Source organism: Rhinoderma darwinii, chromosome 8 (assembly GCF_050947455.1).
Source record: "Rhinoderma darwinii isolate aRhiDar2 chromosome 8, aRhiDar2.hap1, whole genome shotgun sequence".
Classification (NCBI taxonomy): Eukaryota; Metazoa; Chordata; class Amphibia; order Anura; family Rhinodermatidae; genus Rhinoderma; species Rhinoderma darwinii.
Window position 1 is genome coordinate 39,527,366 of NC_134694.1, and position 19,570 is coordinate 39,546,935.

Genomic DNA, 19,570 nt, shown 5'->3' on the forward strand with positions numbered 1-19,570 from the left:
ATGTCGTGCCCAGCTTGTGCCACTGGAGACAAACACCCCAAAAATTGTTAAAAAGGGTTCTCACGGGTATGACGATGCCATATATGTGGAAGTAAACTGCTGTTTGGGCACGTTGTAGGGTTCAGAGTGGAGGGAGCACAATTTGGCTTTTGGAGCGTGTATTTGTTTTGTAGTATATTGGTTTGAGTATTGCTGATGTTTCCGTTTATAATGTGGGGGCACATGTAAGCCGGGCAGAGTACATCAGGGGTATAGTCAGGTGGTATAATTATTGGGTTAAAAAAAAAGTTAACTAATCCATAGATGTGTGTTACGCTGTGCTCAATCCTTTCTGCACATGCCAGTGTCGCACTGATAAATGTCCTTCCTTATCCCCCTTCTCGTCCACACTCCGCACCTTTGCAGTTTGGAGAATTTTGCTGGGAAGTGTTGTCCTGGCATAATACTTGCGCCCTCGCTTCCAGCAGATATGTTTGGCCCCCCTTTTCCTGGTTCCCTAATTTTAGGGCCTTGATAAATCGCCTCTTGAAACAGAAGAAATGTTCCCTTCGGGCCTGCACAACTGCATATTTTTTTTATTTCCTGACTTATTGGAGACTTAACTAATTTTATTTTTTCATAGACTTAGCGGTATGAGGGCTGTTTTTTTTGCGGGATGAGCTGTAGTTATGATTCAGTCAGTCTGATTACGGCGATACCTAGTTTATAGCACTTCTTGATGTTTTAGAACTTTTTGCACAATAAAATTACTTTTGTAAAAAGAATGTATTTTTTCTGTCTCCAAGTTGTGAGAATCATAACGTTTTAATTTTTTCGTCGATGGAGCTGTGAGGGCTTGTTGAGGAGCAATAGTTGATATAGGTACCATTTTTGGATAAATGCGACTTTTTGATCACTTTTTATTCCAATATTTTTAGGGCAAAGTGACCACAAAACAAAAATTCTGGTATAGTTTTTTACGCCGTTCACCGTGTGGAATAAATAACATAATATTTCTATAGTTCAGGCAGTTACGAATGCGGCGATACCAAATATGTATGGTTTATTATTTTTTTTCAATAATAAAAGACTTGATAAGGGAACAGGGCGATTTTGTTTTATTTTATTACTTGAAACTTTTTTTCAAATCCCACTAGGGGATTTGAAGGTCCAACTGTCAGATTTTTTTTTTCTAATACATTGCGCTACCTACGTAGTGCAATGTATTAGATCTGTCAGTCATTCACTGACAGCAAGCCGATTAGGCTTCGCCTCCTGGCGGGGCCTAATCGGCTTCTGTAATGGCTAAGGAGGCCATTGTTAGGTCTCCTGTTGCCATAGCAGCAGTCACCAGCCCTGATTGCATGGCAGGGCTGGCGATCTGCTAGCAATCTCTAAGATGCAGCGATCGTTTGCAATCGCTGCATCAAAGGGGTTAATGGCAGGGATCGGAGCTAGCATACAGCGGACATACACTGCTGATAATGCCGGCTCAGCTCCTGAGCCGGCGCCATCTTTTCGTTGGGCTACGGAAGCCTGCCAGGCGGATCCTGGAAGGCTTCCGTGCTAGGCAGACCGGGAAGCCATTGCAGCCACCGGAACGCCAGCAATTTCATTTCTGGGGTCTCGATGAGCCGTAAACAGCTATAATTGCAGCGATCGTGTTTGAGCGCTGCATTTCAGGGGTTAATGGCGGGGATTGAAGCTAATTTCGGCCGCCTCCATTACAGCCGTATGTCAGCTGTAAGACACCGCTGACCTCCGGCGATGGTGGCACCGACTCAGCTTCTGAGCCGGTGTCCACCATTTGTCGTATGGATACGGCAAAATGCGGGAAGCACTACGTTTCCATGATGTATCCATATGGCAAATGTCGGGAAGGGGTTAAGAAACGGACAGACTCCATGGATGGAAAGCTTATGACTTATTGAAAAGAAGGGTGGCTATATTGGTCACAGATTATTTTTTTGGAAATGTCAGAAATGTTTATTTGTAAATTTTGTGTTGTTTATTTATTATTCTCAATTTAACCCCTTAATACCAAAGGTGGTTTAAACCTTAGTGACCAGAGCAATTTTCGCAGTTTTGCTATTCACAGATGTAACGCAGTATAACTCTGTATGTGTTTTCTGTATCGATGTGAATTTTGCACTGTTTTCTTGGGACATGTAGTGCTTCCTTTTTGTGGTATATATGTATAGGTAACATTTTTGTTACTTTTTTTATAGCTGTGGAAAGACAGAAAAAAATGTTGTTTTTTCATCATTTCAAATGTAACAGTTTGAAAATAAAAGTAATTGTATCATACAAATGTATTGAAATATATATTTTTTCATTTATCCTGATCATAAGGACACCTGACTTGGAGGTGTAGTTTATTTTTTTTGACCAGAAATATAGTATAAAACACAAGTGCCCCTTTTTGCAATAGCACACTAAAATGTCTTAATTTTGTTTTTTACACCATGGTATTAATGTATGTGTAATGGACTTGAAGTCCAATAAATAATGGTAAAAAAATATTGTGTTCTCCAAACTAGACACCCTACAGTCTATTTCTAGCGGTTCAATTTCTGTTTTAACCCTTCACACTTTTTACAGAATTTGTCCAAACTTGGGCCAAAAAAATGTAAATTGCATTTTTTTTTTACAAAAGTGTCACTTTTCTTAAGCCATTTCAAAACACTGTATGAAATATTGGTAAAAGTGACACCTTTCCACATTCTGCTATTTCTCCCGTGTACGGCGATACCAAATATGTGTGTCTAATCTATTATATGGACCCGTTATAGGGCATATCATAGAGGGAGTCCATTTTGGCTTTTGGAGGCCTTTTTACGCCAGAGCTGATTTTAGGGAACCACGCTGTATTTGCCGTGGTACTGCAGGTCATTTTGACAAGTATAAATGTCCTGCTAATATTCATCTAGGGGTATAGTGAGTATTTTTAATAGGTGGAAAGAAATAAAAAAAATAGGTTTTCCAGAAAATACCGTATTGCTGCATTTTTACAGTGAAACATTATCCAATAAGCAACCCTCCCTTTTGGTTCTCCCAAAAACAGTGTGAAAGTAAATGAGTTAATAATGTGGGTAATATCACGGTCTTTGCCTTCATAGATTCTAAAGGCAGATGTCTAGCCTGTACCGCTCTCACGGAGCTTGTAGATCTTAACCCCATATTTTGCTCTCTTTGATGGGATGTACTGGCGGAATGAGAGCCTGCCTGTGTAAATCATCAGCGATTCATCCACCGCTAAGTTTTCTTCGGGGTTGTACACCGGCATTAATGACTCCTCCAAAATTTTTATCAGGGGCCTTATTTTATGCAAGCGGTCACGGTCTGGATCACCATGGGGGGGGGGGCTTGTGATTGTCGTTAAAATGAAGGAAGCGCATTAGCACCTCATATCTGCTTCTGGTCAAGACGGCTGGAAAAACAGGTGTGGCATGTGTAGGGCTTGTTGCCCAATATGACCGGATTGAGGGCTTTTTCACTAACCCCATGTTGAGGATGAGCCCAATTTTTTTTTAAGTTGGCCAGTATTTGTGGGGTGCCACTGTTTTGGACGTTGGCTTTTCAGCAAAGAATTGGCGAGCATACAGATCGGTTTGGTTAACAACCAGCTCCAATAGTTCATCTGTAATGAATATTTAAAAAAAATCGAGGGCTGTAAAATTTTCCACATTAATATTTATCCCTGGTGTGGCAATAAATTCTGGGATATTAGGGGAAAATGACTCTGTGGGTACCCACTCAATATATTCGGGGGGAATAGAGTGGGCCATGTTTTGTGGTACTTCTGCGCCATGCCCTGTGCTTGTGGACTCTGCAGCGACACTTGAATTGCAGAAAGCGTATCACTGTCGTCGCTATCACTGGTAGACAACATTTCTACCTCAGACACGGTTTCTGTATGGCTTTCATCAGACAGAAATTAACATGGTGTATGCCTGTTCCACCGTGGACCTCCTATGACTGTAACCAGACACACACGCAGACAAACGTTATTATTTTTATTCTTTACTTTTTTTCACGGACAAAAATACACGGACATCAAAAAAGCACGCTTTACAAAAAAACAGATGTCGAACAAACACGTAGACTATAAAACATTTTTTTTTCCATATATTTTTTTTTACACCAAAAAAAATAATACACAGACATCACACACGTACACTACACAAATACCCTAGGCTAACCCTAGACTAACCCTAAGTGCACGGCCAGACATGCTGTTGAATTCCGCTGCAGACAGTCCGCACTGGAATCCTCCAGCGGACGTTTTTTTACATTTGTTTCTATCCATGTTTAGGAAAGTTAGTTCAGACGTTGCGGGAAAACTCCCCTGCGGACCATAGGCTGCGGTGCGGAATTTTCCCTCCGCAGCATGCACTGTCTGTTGCGGAGAAGAAGCGGAATTTCACTGCGGATTTCAGCCTTTGCAATGCAAAAACTGAAATATGTGGCAAGTCCGCTGTCTTTTCTGCAATATCTGAATTACCTGTCAAATATACAAATGTTGGTGCAGATTCGTTGCGTAATTGCCCCAAATCTGCACCAACATTTGCAGCGGAAAAACTCTGCCACGTCTGAACGTGCCCTAAGGATAATCCTAGCCTAGGTATACAATTGAAGTTTATATAACGTTTATATGTTAGATTTTTTTTGTCATTTTCTGTCTTTGGTGTCACAGTAAAATTCTCTCTCCGTCTCTTCTCATACAAAGTAACAAGTGTGAGGAGGAGGCAGAGAGACAGGTAGGAGATACACTTCGTTTTTCATTTTGTGATCACTGTGAATGGTTCTCACAGAGATCACATGAACGGAGACCACTGTTATTGGTAACAGCCTTGGCTTCAGAGGCAGATTACCCGATGACCGGGAAAACCGATCCGATGCGGCCCCCTCCCTCGCAAACCACTCAGATGTGGCGCTTGCTATGGAGTGCCGCATCTGAGGGGTTAAATTCGACCGGAGACCACTGCTGTGAAGTTTTAGATCCTCGTTCCCAGTTAGTCAGCCTGGTTTTCACCGAGTAGCGCGGGAAGAATTACACCAGAAGCAGAGCTCAGTTAGAATATCCTCTCTCGATGAGATAGGAGCACAACAACTTTATTTAAAACAATGCAAAACTTATATAGCAAAAATGGCGTCAATTATCAGTATATAATCTTGTGACACCTCCAAGGTGCTAATTGGTTCTTGTTCAAACATGCCCTTTTCTTATTTGTTCAGTAAGTTTATAGAAGTTTGTGGGTTAAAACTTCATGTTGCTTTTTTCACATTCCAGGGTGTTGTCTCATGCTCCGGCGCCATCTTGTGCCATTTTATCATACTACATAGCATTATAGCAGAATATGATATACTGAGAAGCTTTATGTAAGGATAATAATAATTTTTGCAAGCACACAAATATACATAGTGGTGATCCTTCACAGTGCTAGTGATCTCCGATCGTTACCCTGAAGCTCGAGGCTGTTACCAGCAGCCCGGTCTTCAGGAGATCCCCGCACGATGGCAGAAAAGTTCTTCTGAAGTGCCGACGTGAAAATTCGACACTTCCGAAGAACTACCTTGAACGGCCGATGTAAAAACACTATACGCCGGTCGTTAAGGGGTTAACAGATAAAAATAAATGAGAGATGGGAAAATCTTCCTTTTTCATTTAGTTACATAATCATTTTGCACACCAATAGTTGCCCAATAATATGCACACACAGATATTACTTTTACTTCTTAATTATTCAGGTTTGAGGTTTCTTAACATTTTGGATTGACAGACAGCACTGTAGTGGTTCAATAATAAAATTAATCCTCAAAAATGCAACTTGCCTAATAATTGTGCACAGTGTATAGTGATCGAAGACCCCAGGACAACAGAGATAGCTGTATAGCTCTGTAGACTGTAATCCAAATAGACACTGTGGATGCAGAGACACAATAGCAATGAGAAAAATCCAGTTCAGCATAAAATGAAGAATAATCCAAGAAGGAAATCCAAAACGACAGGCACAGCAATTTGCAGATGATAGAAGAGTCTGTGATGGCCAGTAGCAGGGCCCAAGCAGGGAATATACTAGGAGTGTAGAAGGATGAGTCTCCAGCACCTTCCTGGGGAATGAGAGTACTCCAGTCCGTGGCTTGCAGCTGGAACTAGGCCTCACTTACACAGAGCCCACTCTGCGGTGACAGGACACTCTGGGTGAGTTCAATGGGTCACACGTGGAGATCGGAGTCCCTGTAGCAACAAATCATTGTCAAGAGGCTAAGGAACAGAGCCGCTGCTGGTTGCGGCATCGGCCTTCTGTACAACCGAGGCTACGGCTTCAAAACGTGGACCAGGACACAAATGCTAAACTGCTCCAATCGGGACAATAAACCCATCAAAATGTAAAGGGGGTACCCTGGGGACTTATTACAGGCTTTAGGGACCGTTAGGGGCTTTGTGGCATGAGGATGGTGGGAGATGGGATCACCAGCCATAGGAGTTCCTAGAAACACATCCTCCTTCATGCACAGCTTAGCCGTGCCCCGTTTGACATTCCTTTTTATATGGTATAAAAAGACGTTTCAACAGACTGCCGAAACATGATAAAGACATTATAAAGGAAAAATTGCGGCTTTCCCAAATTCCATTAATCAATGCTACTTTTGCTATTTAATCTGATGTAGGCCCAAACGACATGCTGACTTGCAGATGCGCACAACCATGTTGGAATTTTTGCAACCTTCCGATTGCTTTTGCCATAGGAAACCAAATCACAAAAAAAAACAAGAAACAATACCACAGGGGTTTCATCGTGATAGTTCTGCCATGTCACTGTATAACCTGGGGCCTTAAAGGTTATGGACCCCTTTGGGACAGAAATGCATGTATTTTGGGCTAAAAAAAACATTTTCGGATTTTGGTTGTATTAAAAATTTCCAACCGTTTGGCTTCTGCAGCTTCTATGTATTACAGCACATAGAAGCTGCGATTTTCTGTCAAATCCAAGAGCTGCTGGAGACAGAGCCATCAGACTAGCCAGATCTGACTTACAATGGCATTCTGTCGAGAGTAGTCAATGTTTTAACCCTTTCAAGACCGAGCTCATTTTGACCTTCATGACCAGCCCCATTTTCTCAAATCTGACATGTGTCAATTTATGTGTTAATAACTCTGGAATGCTTTTGCATATCCAAGCGATTCTGAGATTGTTTTCTCGTGACATATTGTACTTTATGTTAGTGGAAAAATTTGGTCAATAAATTCATTGCTTATTTGTGAAAAACACCAAAATTTAGAGAAAATTTGCAAAAATTATGATTTTTCTCATTTTAAATGTATCTGCTTGTAAAACAGATAGTAATACCACACAAAATAGTTACTATTTTATATATTCCATATGTCTACTTTATATTTGCATAGTTTTTTGAACATTATTTTATTTTTCTAGGACGTTACAACGTTTAGAACTTTAGCAGCAATTTCTCACATTTTCAAGAAAATTTCAAAAGGCTATTTTTACAGGGACCAGTTCAGTTCTGAAGTGGCTTTGAGGGCCTTATGTACTAGATAGACCCCATAAATCACCCCATATTAAAAACTGCACCCCTCAAAGTATTCAAAATAGCATTCAGAAAGTTTCTTAACCCATTAGGCGCTTCACAGGAATTAAAGCAAAGTAGAGGTGAAATGTACAAATTTTATTTTTTTTTGCTGAAATTAATTTGTAATAAATTTTTTTCTGTAACACAGAAGGTTTTACCCGAGAAATGCAACTCAATATTTATTGCCCAGATTCTGCAGTTTTTAGAAATATCCCACACGTGGCTCTAGTGTGATAATGGACTGAAACACTGACCTCAGAAGCAAAGTAGCACCTAGTGGATTTGGGGGCCTCCTTTTTTTAGAATATATTTTAGGCACCATGTCAGGTTTGAAGAGGTCTTGTGGTGCCAAAACAGTGGAAATCCCCCAAAAGTGAGACAGTTTTGGAAACTACACCCCTCAAGGAATTTATCTAGGGGTATAATGAGCATCTTGACCCCACAGGTATTTTGCTATATTTATTGGAGTTTGTCTGTGAAAGTGAAAATCTACTTCTTTTCTAAAAAAATATAAAAAAAAATAATATTTGTAAGGAATAAAGATTAAAAAGCACCCCAAAACTTGTAAAGCTACTTCTCCCGATTACGCCAATACCCCATATGTGGTACTAAACTGCTGTTTGGACCCACGGCAGAGCTCAGAAGGGAAGGAGCACCATTTGGATTTTGAAGCACAGATTTTGCTGGATTGTTTTTCAGTGCCATGTCGCGTTTGCAACGCCCTGGAGGGAGCAAAACAGTGGAATCCCCCCAAAACTGACCCCATTTTGAAGACTACACCCCTCAAGGAATTGTTCTAGGGGTAGTTAGCATTTTGACCCCACAGTTTTTTGCTGAATTTAGTGAAATTAGGCCGTGAAAATGAAAATCTACTTTTTTTCTGAATAAACATAGAAATGTTTAATTTTTACAATGAATAAAGGAGAAAATTACCCCAAAATTTGTAAAGCAATTTGTCCTGATTACAGCAATACGCCATATATGGTAATAAACTGCTGTTTGGACCCACGGCAGGACTCAGGAGGGAAGGAACAATATTTGGCTTTTGGAGCTCAAATTTAGCTGGAATGGTTTTCGGGTGTCATGTCACATATGCAAAGCCCCTGAGGTACCAAAACAGTGGAAACCTCCCAAAAGTCCCTTTAGGGGACTGGAACGAGCGATCATTAGGTCGCTGGTACAATACACTGCAATACTAATGTATTGCAGTATAATGTCATTTTACAGGCTCCTGTAACAGCGCGATCGCTGTTCCTGTCCTTTAGTCCCGGGTGTCAGCTGTAATACACAGCAGACACCTGCAGAATATGGAGCGGGCAAAGCGCGTGAGCCCGCTCCATATATAACCCCTCGCACCACGACATGCTATTAAGTCGTGGTGCGCAAAGGCGTTAATGCGCAGCGGATGGTGCAAAGTGAAAATTAAAATTTTCCACTGATATGCCATTTTAATGCACAATATGTTGTGCCCAGTTTGTGCCACTGAAGACAAATACCTCATACAATATTGAGCGGGTTCTCCCGGATATAAAATGTCATATATGTGGACGTAAGCTGGTGTTTGGGCACGCTGTGGGGCTCAGAAGGGAGGGAACGCCATTTGGCTTTTGGAGCGCAGATTTTGCTTGGTAACTGCTCTGTTTGGCGTTTTGCTGGTATCTCAGTTTATAATGTGGGGGTATGTGTAAACTGGGCAGAGTACATCAGGGCATAATAAGAGGGTATAATAATGGGGTACATAAATAATAATTCGCAGATATGTGGCCTTTGTCGCACTGATAAATGGCGCCCGATCCTTTCCGCTTTTGGACACTCTGCACATTTTGCATCGCCATATTCTGAGAGCCAGAACTTTTTTATTTTTCCTCCAACGGAGCTGTGTGAGGGCTTATTTGTTGCGGGACAATCTGTAGATTTCATTAGTACCATTTTAGGGTACATGTGATTTTTTTTTATCACTTTCTATTAGATTTTTTTTGAAGCAAACATAAATTCTGACAATGTTTTTTGTATTGATTTTTTACACTTTTCACCATGCGGTATAAGTGACATTTTGACTTTATTCTGCGGTTCGGTACGATTACGGCGATACCATATGTATATAGGTTTTTTATGTTTTGTGGCGATTGCGCAATAAAATCACTTTGATAAAATTATTTATTTTTTGTGTCACCATATTCTGAGAGTCATAATTTTATATTTTTCCGTCAAAAAAGCGGTGTAAGGGCTTGTTTTTTGCGGGACGGGTTGTAGTTTTTATTGGTACTATTCTGGGGTACATGCAACTTTTTGATCACTTTTTATTCTATATATTGGGAGGGGTGGTGACCAAAAAAAAGTGATTCTGACATTGTTTTTTAATTATTTTTTTTGCGGTGTTCACCGTGCGGGAAAAATAATATTTTAGTTTTATAGTTTGGGTTGTTACGAACGCGGTGATACCAAATATGTGTACTTTTTTTTAACATTTTCATTTTTTTCCTATAATAAAAGACTTATTATAGGAAAAAAGCATTATTTTTTTTTGTAACTTTTATAACTTGTTTTTACACTTTTATAAAACTTTTTTATTACTTTATTTTTTACTTTTTACTTGAAGCCTGGCAGCACTGATCGCTGCTATAATACATTACACTACCTAGGTAGTGTAACGTATTATAAACTGTCAGTGTGACGCTGAGAGTCACACTGACAGGAAGCTTATGAGGACCTGCCTCCGGCTGGTTCTCATAGGCTGCTGTGCATGGCAGACCCGGGGGCCGTTGTATGGCCCCCGGTTCTGCCTTATATCCGACTGCAGCACCCGCAATCGGTCCCCGGGAAAGTTTGTTGTAGCAACAAACTTTCCAGTTTGTTATAGCAACAAACTTTCCAGTTCGTTGCTACAACACACTTTCCCTGCGATCACATGACCGGGACCTGAACTAATCAGGTCCCGATCATATCTCCAGGACCAGAGGCAGGGGATAACAGCGCCATCCGGGTGTCAGCGCTACTCTGAGACACCCGGATCGCGCTTTTAACACCCACTGTGAATTCACGTCGGCACTGCACAGAGCCCAGCAAGTGCCGACGTGAATATACAGTGGGCGGTCGGGAAGCGGTTAACAAGCTATTATCAAGGGATTGCAAAGCGATGTGCTTATTACTCTATGGAAGAAATTTAGTCTGCTTCAATGATGTCCCACGGGGCACTGCGTTTAGAAAATTTGACAAAACTGTGACTGATGAGAATTCTCTCTCTCGCATATATATATATATATATATATATATATATATATATATATATATATATATACACACATATATATATGAATTTCTGTTGTCTGTTCTTTATGCACGGCCAAACGACTAGATCAATCTGCACCAAATTTTGCATATAAGTAAATCACGCGCTTCTGAAGGTTTCGAACGGGTTTCGGCTCTCTAGGACCAACTGTTCTCAACATATTCACAAAAACCCAATATGGCACCACTGGCTTCCACATCAAGGATCTTCCTCCATATCGCATAAGATGACCTGTATTAGCCAATAGAAGCTCGCAGGTCCTTTATTCTTAGCCTCACTCACATACACACAGTTTTAGACGAGGTTTCCATAACAACCAAGCCATTTTTCTTTACTCGACGTGTTACTCACTGTAAACGAACTGTACCCATTCTGGATTTGAGAATTCTCATAAATTGATCCCCTTTCAGACCAGTCATGCCTCCAAAAAGGAACCGTGCACTTAGACTTTGTTGGATATGTCGGCTTCATATCAGTAGAAATAACGTTTTTAACCACAAACATCAAAAAAATGGACCAGCGTGAAGCCGGGTAACTTTGCTATTCTACTGTATATTATAAAAGTCAATGTCTGTTTGTCTGTCCTTTATGGCCATCCAAACGCCTGAACCATTTGACCCCAAATATGTCTCATGGGTACACCGGGTGTCCGGGAAGGTTTTCATAAATGTCCCAACCTTGCCGCTGTTCTCTGTTATCAGCCATTATAGCGAAAGTCTGTTTGTCGTCTTCTAAAGGCATCCAAACACCTGAACTATTTGACCCCATATTTGGTATATTGGTACATCGGGCGTTCAGGAAGGTTTTCGTAAATGTCCCGACCTTGCTGTTCTCTGTAATCAGCCATTATCACGATCCAATACTATAAAAGCGAATACAGACATTCGCTTTTATAGTAAAGATGTTTTTATCTGGCAGTAGCAGGTAGTGCACTTTACAAGATAATCCTAGATAGGACGGTACAGGGGAGCGGTTACCCATAGCAACCAATCAGATTACTGATGGCCAGGAGGAAAGCTGCTTTTCTAGCTGCAGAGACTCCTCTTGCCCAACTACAAGCTGATTAAATGCATCATACTGCTGCTCGAGCTGCTGAAACTCCTCAGCAAACTCGGGCTCTCTCAGCAACAGATCAGACAGGTGGCTCTCAGAAGCGCAGACTCCTGCCCGAACCCAGGCCAGATAGTAAGCTGATAGAGCACACCATGATGTTCAGCGTGCTAATGAGAGTGATTTCATGCATAATGCGGTTTTTAATTATGATCCAACCATAGTCTAGGGCCAATTGGTAAGAAAACTGCCAATGTTGTTAATAAACAGGCTCTGTCACAGTCTTATGACTGCATTTCCTACCAGTTTAGCTCTTCTGTATTGAGGAAGTTAAAGGGGTTTTCCCATGAGAGACATTTATGACATATCCACAGGATATGTCATAAATATAAGATAGATGCGAACACACACGTATCTCCAGAATGGGGCCCCCTAAACCCCGTTCGGCCGCTCTGTGTTGCGGCTGAATGAAGTGAATTCCGACCATGAAAAAGGATATATATAGTCGTGAGTTACGTAAAAAGCGTAGCTACTATGGGAGTTACAGAAACAGCGTAGCTCAGCAAGCTATGCTGTTTTTGTAACTCCTGACCATATAACCAGGAAGTGGCAGGGAGTAAGCGAGATCAGACAAAGCTAGAACGGGATTTAGGGCACCCCGCTCTAGAAATATGTGTGGGCCCCAGAGGTGGGACCCGCATCTGACATTTATGACATATCCTGTGGATATGTCATAAATGTCTCTGATCGGAAAACCCCTTTAAAACTTAAATAAACCGTGTGTAACTGCCGTGTATATAGGGCCATTAGCGGTTTCTCCGTAAACCAAGAAAATACGAGGGCTTGGATTAGCCTCCTGGGCACCCTTGGAACAAATGCAATGAACACACAAACAGACACACCGACATGTTATACCCGGGTAGCGCCGGGTACTTTTTCTAGCTCTTTATAAATTTCCTTCCTTTAAAGGGAACCAGTCAGTCTGTTTGTGCTGCCCTTTCTAAAGGAAGTATAAAGTAGTGTCAGGGTATGTTCACATGGGCTATTTTCAACCGTTTTTCTGGCCGTAAACGCCCCAAAAAACGGCTCAAAATGCGGGGGGCTGAACGCCTACAAACATCTGCCCATTGATTACAATGGGAAAAACGGCGTTCCATTCCCACGGGGCGTTTTTTACGCAGCCGTTTTTATAAATGGCGCGTAAAAAACGCCTCGTAAAAAAAGAAGTACATGTTACTTCTTGAGCCGCTTTTGGAGGTGTTTTTCATTGAGTCAATAGATAAACAGCTCCAAAAACGGCCGTAAAAAACGCGGCAAAAAAACGCAAGTTGCTTAAAGAGGCTCTTCGGTAACGTTTGTGCGGGATTTACAGCACAGCAAGCGTAATCTCGCGAGATCACGCTGCAAGCTGACATTTACTCCTCAGCAAACTCGGGCTCTCTCAGCAACAGATCAGCAACTCTGATCTCGCCAGATTACGCTTGCTGTGCTGTAAGTCCCACAAAAACGTTACCGAAGTGTCGGGATTCTGAATAGACATCGCGTCCTGGCTGGAAGCGATGTCGATTCACTTTCAAGACACTTCAGTAACTTTAATGTGTGAGTATGTGACTGCACGTCATGATCTAGCAAGATCACGATGTGCAGAATAAATGAATGGAGAGAAGTGTATGACACTGATTGGTCAGCGTCATACACTTCTCTCCACAACACCCATTTGGTCAAAAAGTAAAAACACGCCCAGTTGGGCATAAAGAAAGTCATTAGCATAAATCTAAAATATGTCATAACTCCGTCAAAATTGATCGTATTTCTAAATAAAAAACACTGCTGTAATCTACATCACAGTGCCGATCACATTATGTAGGAGATAGGCCACTTATAATGTGGTGACAGAGCCTCTTTAATTAAAAAACGGCTGAAAACCAGGGGCTGTTTTCCCTTGAAAACAGCTCCGTATTTTCAGCCATTTTTTGTTAAGCGTGTGAACATAGCCTTAGACATGCTAACTTCAGCAGTATGTCACTTGTGTGTTAACTTACATTTAGTTCATTGCAGCACTTGCATCGCACTGGGAGAAAGGAGTCCAGCATAGAAGTCATGAGCTGCCACTCCCGCCACCAAGTCCCAGCTGGGCAGGGGGAGCAGCAGTTCATGAATAGGCTGGATTCCTTCCTCCCAGTACAGCAGAGTTCTAAATGTAGGTTCACAAACATCACTAAACAATCATAAATAAGTGACAGATCACTGAAATTAGCGTGTCTGTCACTACCTTATGCTGCCAAGAGGGCAGCATAAACTAGTTCCCCAAGGGGAACTAAAATAGTCTGAACTATTGTAATATAACATTATTTAACCCGCACGGTGAAGGTTGTGAAAAAATAAAAATGAAAAATGTCACCTTAGCTCCCAAAAAAGTGAAATAAAAACTGATAAATGTTCTATATACCCCAAAGTGGAACCAATAAAAACAAGGGCTCGTCCCGCAAAAAAGAAGCATGGCGTCGCTCAATCGACGTAAAAATAAAAAAACTATGGCTCCCAAATAGGTTTTTCTTAGAAAAAGTGGTAAAAAAACACTATATAAATTTGGTATTGCTGTAATTGTATCAACCCATATAATAAAGAGAACATGTCTTATTTAACGCAAGGTAAACTCTAAAAACTAAGCACTAAAAACAACGGCAGAATCAATGTTTTTTGCCCATTTCTCCCCACAAAGAATTTTTTTCGTTTCCCAATACATTATTTGGTATATTAAATGGTGTAATTAAAACTACAACTCGTCATGCAAAAAAACAAAACAGCCCTCATACCACTAGGTTGGTCGAAAAATGTAAAAGTTATGGCTTTTGGAAGGTCGGAAAGGGAAAAACAAAAATTAAAAAACGAAAATTGCCTGCGCCTACAAGGGGTTAAAGGGAATCGGTCACCAGGCTTATGCTGTCCCATACCAGGGCAGCATAAAGTAGTGCCAGAGACCCTGATTCCAATACTGTATTACTTACTAGGATTCCCTACTTGAAGGCCCCTGACATCACGGTCATATATGGACAGTGACGCGAGGGGCTTTACCAGGCCCGGAATTCGCAGGCTGAGCGCTACCTGATGCTTTTCCTGGGGATTCCAGCGCTGGGAAAGCTCCCCAAGGTATACGTTTAACACACATAGGATTTTCTTTACATGGTAGCCTATTTTTTTTTTTTTGGTGGGATCCTTTAGGATAGAATAGCGTAGTATACAAGGTTATTCCATCCTCCAAAAAAAAAAAGTATTCCGATGTATACCAGGACACTCTTTTGGACTCTGTTGGGCTAATGGAGTGTAACATTTAGCGTGTACATAGGGAGCTTTCTCCGTCTGAGAGGCAGAACAAGGGAAAACCAGAAGCGACGGACGGACACCACCCGCGGCCGACGGAACCCATTAACTTTAATGGGTACCGTCAGCTTTTCGTCTGGGTGTCCGCGGCTTTACTGGAAAGAAAAGCGCAGCATGCTGCGCTACGGTTTCCGGTAACTTTGTCGTATCTGCGACGGAGGCCTCTGATGCGAACGTGCACTAGAAAGACAAAAATGAGAAGTTGTACTACAAAGTCTCCATGTTGTCCCAACATCACATTCACTGGTTGTTGAATCCCTTCCCCATTCTGGGTCATTGTGACTGGTACCTGTATCTTTGTGAGAACGCAGATTCTGTGAGAAGAGCAGGAACCCCAGAAATACGATCTCCCCCTGACTCCATGATGAGCCTTCAACCACCGAATCTAAAAGCGATCACAAACACATGGAAACCGCAGTATTAATGATCTCTACAGCTCCTCGATTATCGCATGAGCCTTCCCTTATTTTGTTAAACAGCTATGATTGATGTGAAACAAATAAAATGGCCGTCTAATAACGACACAACACTAGTCCTAAAATCTATCCCCACACGCAGGAAAATTCCTAAACTTACACAGTCCAAAGCATTGAGAAGACTGCCGCAAATATCCATGAAGAGTAACAATGCGCATGCGCAATGCTGCCACCAGGCTAAAGCACGCGAGAAGTTCACGCCGGAATTTCGTGTCGGAAGAATAAATGTGCCGTACCAGAAGCCGAGGTAGAGAGGCAAAGAACGGTTTGAACAATTGTGGCGGTCGGTGAAAATGGCGGGGTTGAATGTACGAGATCCTGCGGTGGACAGATCTTTACGTTCAGTCTTTGGTAAGAAGACGATATGTGGTGACTCTGTAGAAAGACGCGAGCGGCTTTATGTGCTAGTGAGCGGGTTTCATGGACTCTTTAGTTGTAAAAAAAACAAAAACTATACGGGTGTATATATGTGTTCTAAATAAATTTGTGTAGATCTTGTTTTTGCCTACTAAATGTTTATTTTCTTGGTAGTTGGGAACATTCCTTACGAGGCCACTGAGGAGCAGCTAAAAGATATATTCTCAGAAGTTGGACCTGTTGTGAGTTTTAGGTAAGATGCTGCTTTTTTTGTAAAGGATGATAATGGACGTCTTTGCGACTATTTTCTTTATTCTTTAAATGATATTGCTCCAGTGTATGTAAAAACAGCTTTTTCAATACATTTAAAGGGTGTTCCCATTTTAGATGTATATGGGATATGCCATGATTGTCTGATGGCTACGAGTCCCAGCTCTAGGACCACTGGCTGTGGATTCCAGGCGGGGGCTGGTGAAGGGAGGGCTGAACATGTGTGTGGCTCTCCATTCTGTCATAAGGGTTCTGGAACTCAAAGTTAAATAAGAGTGGCGTTCATGTGCGGCTCAATGGGAGAAGGTTATGTTACTGTGAACCGCCGCTACTGCTGTGTCAGCGATTAACAATGTAAGCAGTGACAGGAATGAAGAGGAAGCAGCACTTGTACGGTACGAGCACTGCGGCCACTTCAAAGCAGCTGATCGGCGGGGGTCCTGGCAGTCGAACCCCGACCAATCAGCTATTGATGGCCTATCCTGAGGATAGGCCATCAATATTTAGGAATTGGACAACCCCTTTAAGGACCCAATGGGTGTCTGACCATATTTCCTGCTGTTAGGGCATACTTAGGTATGCCGTAATAAATGTCTGTGTGCAAAGATTTGAAAGGGGGGGGGGAGAAGGAAAGTTAATAAAAAAACAATGTAAACATTTTTTTATGATTGTGTATGCTGTAAAATATATGAATACTGTGTTTTCCTGGATTTTTGCCAAAATAAACTTAAAGTGTAGCTCAATGTTCGACAAACTTCTGATTAGGGATGCACGATGCATCGAAACTTCGATATTGTGCATCCCCAAACGGTTCAATACCGTTATTTCATGTATTTCGATACTTAGCTGTGCTGCAGCACAGCTAAGTATTGTAACGCATGAATGTATGAGAGCGGGGTTGCGGCTGTGTAATACAGTCATTGCTCCGCTCCAGAGTCCTGACATGTGCGCGCCGTCAGGATGATGTGATGCGGCCGGCGCTGCACTAATGAGCACTGCAAAACACCCCCATGTTCTTCAGTGCCTGAACCGCCGCTCATTAGTGCAGTGCCGGCCGCATCATCTCATGCTGAGCACGCGCGCACTTCGTGTCAGGAGCGGGGCAATGTCTGTATTACAAAGCCCCGCTCTATAATGGCGGAGATCAGAGAAACGCTGCGTTCACAGCGGACTGCAGCTTTCAGGGGGAAAATGAGAAGGGGGGATGCCCCTTGGATTGCGTCACAGGGAATTCCTGTGATGCGATTGAGGGACATACCATATATGGGCAGGCAGCCCAGGGTCCATTGAAGGATCCCAGGGCTGTCTTACCATATTTCCTGTTGTTAGGGCATACTTGGGTATGTCCCAACAACTGCCTGTGTACTATTCGTCCACAGGCTAATGTACTGGCATATAGATATATGCCAGTACATTAAAGTTTAAAAAATAAAGTAAAAACATAAAGTAATGTTAAATTAAAAAAAAAATATATACACATACGCCTTTTTTACAATAAACATTAAAATAAGTCTCAATACATAAAATATGCATATTCGGTATTGGCGCGGCCGTAATCTGCACAACAATTTCTTTGCATCATTTATGATGTGTACGCTGTAAAAAAATAAAATAAAAACTGCTTTCTATCACTTATTGTGGGGCACGAGGTGTGATGAATTTAACCTCCATGTACCTCACATTAATAGTAATTAACCCCATCATGTACCTCACACATTAACACATTATGACTGAGAAACATGATGGGGTTAATTACTATTAATGTGACGCACGTGGAGGTTAAATTCATCATCACACCTCGCGCCTCACATCAGAAAATAGATCTTTTTTTATTTATTACTGTTGGCAAAGTATCGAATTGGTATCGAAATCGTAAAACTAAACGAAGTATCGGTATCGAAGTCCAAATTCTGGTATCGTGACATCCCTACTTCTGACACAAGTTTTGTATTGGTGGGGGTCCGAGCACGGAGACCCCCACCAATCGCTAGAACGAAGCAGCTGAAGCGTTCGTGTGAGCACTCAGCTGCTTCGCTTCTGTTCGTTTTTTTCCGGAAATAAATGTATCGTGTACGGGCTCATAGGCTTGCTATTAAGTCCGTACACCGATACATTTATTTCCGGAAATAGCCGAACAGCCCCGAAGCAGCGGAGCGCTCACACGAGCACTTCAGCTGCTTCGTTCTAGTGATTGGTGGGGGTCTCAGTGCTCGGACCCCCACCAGTACAAACTTCTGACATGTCACTATGACATGTCAGAAGTTTGACCGTTTAGCTACACTTTTTAATATAATATTATGTAGGTGCTATATTTTTTTTTTGGTACATTTACATTAAGTACAACTCTTCCCGCTAAAAACAAAGACTCTACAGACTCCGCATGGGATAATGTACGCAACCCCCAGAAATACCATTTATAAAAGACAAGCATACAAATAGTTGGAAATAAAAGGCCGTGGTGTTTATTATGGGTAACAAATATATTAATAAATCTTTTATAATCCACTTGAATAATTAAATAAGCACTTGTCCACACAGCATTAGGGTATGTGCACACGATAACGACCATTACGTCTGAAAGTACGGAGCTGTTTTCAGGAGAAAACCGCTCCGTAATTTCAGACGTAATTGCATGTACTCGCGTTTTGCGGGGCGTCAATTACGGCCGTAATTTGGAGCTGTTCTTTATTGGAATCAATGAAAAACTGCTCCAATTACGTCTCAAGAAGTGTCCTGCACTTCTTTTGATGAGCCGTCTTTTTTACGCGTCGTCGTTTGACAGCGATTCGTAAATGACAGGTCACCGGCACAGTACATCGGCAAACCCATTCAAATGAATGGGCAGATGTTTGCTGACGTATTGGAGCCGTATTTTCAGACGTAAATCGAGGCATAAAACGCCTCGTTTACGTCTGAAAATAGGTCGTGTGAACCCAGCCGAAGTGTTAGCATTAGCTGTGCGACAACCCACCAGCCAGAGCAGCCCTAAGCTGCTATGCCCCCCCCCCCCCCAAAACACCACAGCCTCTTCTATAATACTTTGAAGGCCCAGATTAAAATATCTAGGCCAATCTCCAAGAGATGGACCCGATCACCTCTATACAGACCAGCAACATAGTCTTTCAGATCCACGTGACGGAAGGAGATACCATGAATGAAGGGCATGAACTCCAGC

The 19,570-nt window shown here is 41.9% G+C and overlaps 2 protein-coding genes across 4 annotated transcripts in view; one reads left to right on the forward strand and one right to left on the reverse strand.

Moving 5' to 3' along the window:
- TYW2 (tRNA wybutosine-synthesizing protein 2) overlaps positions 1 to 15,955 on the reverse strand; it is an 80,527-nt gene extending 64,572 nt beyond the window's left edge. Inside the window, exons 1-2 of one of the 3 annotated variants that reach the window (XM_075835611.1) lie at positions 15,869 to 15,955; positions 15,582 to 15,677 (exon numbers count right to left, since the gene is read on the reverse strand). In XM_075835611.1, the coding sequence (XP_075691726.1) occupies positions 15,582 to 15,655 (74 nt within the window). In that variant the 5' untranslated portion in view covers positions 15,656 to 15,677; positions 15,869 to 15,955. Of the gene's footprint in view, positions 1 to 15,581; positions 15,834 to 15,868 lie in introns of those variants that run through there. The other 2 variants (XM_075835608.1, XM_075835610.1) reach the window with 2 other exon arrangements.
- The window catches only part of CSTF2 (cleavage stimulation factor subunit 2), a 206,419-nt gene continuing 202,799 nt past the window's right edge, over positions 15,951 to 19,570 (forward strand). Inside the window, exons 1-2 of the mRNA XM_075835607.1 lie at positions 15,951 to 16,119; positions 16,300 to 16,378. Of these exons, the coding sequence (XP_075691722.1) occupies positions 16,062 to 16,119; positions 16,300 to 16,378 (137 nt within the window). The 5' untranslated portion in view covers positions 15,951 to 16,061. The remainder of the gene's footprint in view (positions 16,120 to 16,299; positions 16,379 to 19,570) is intronic.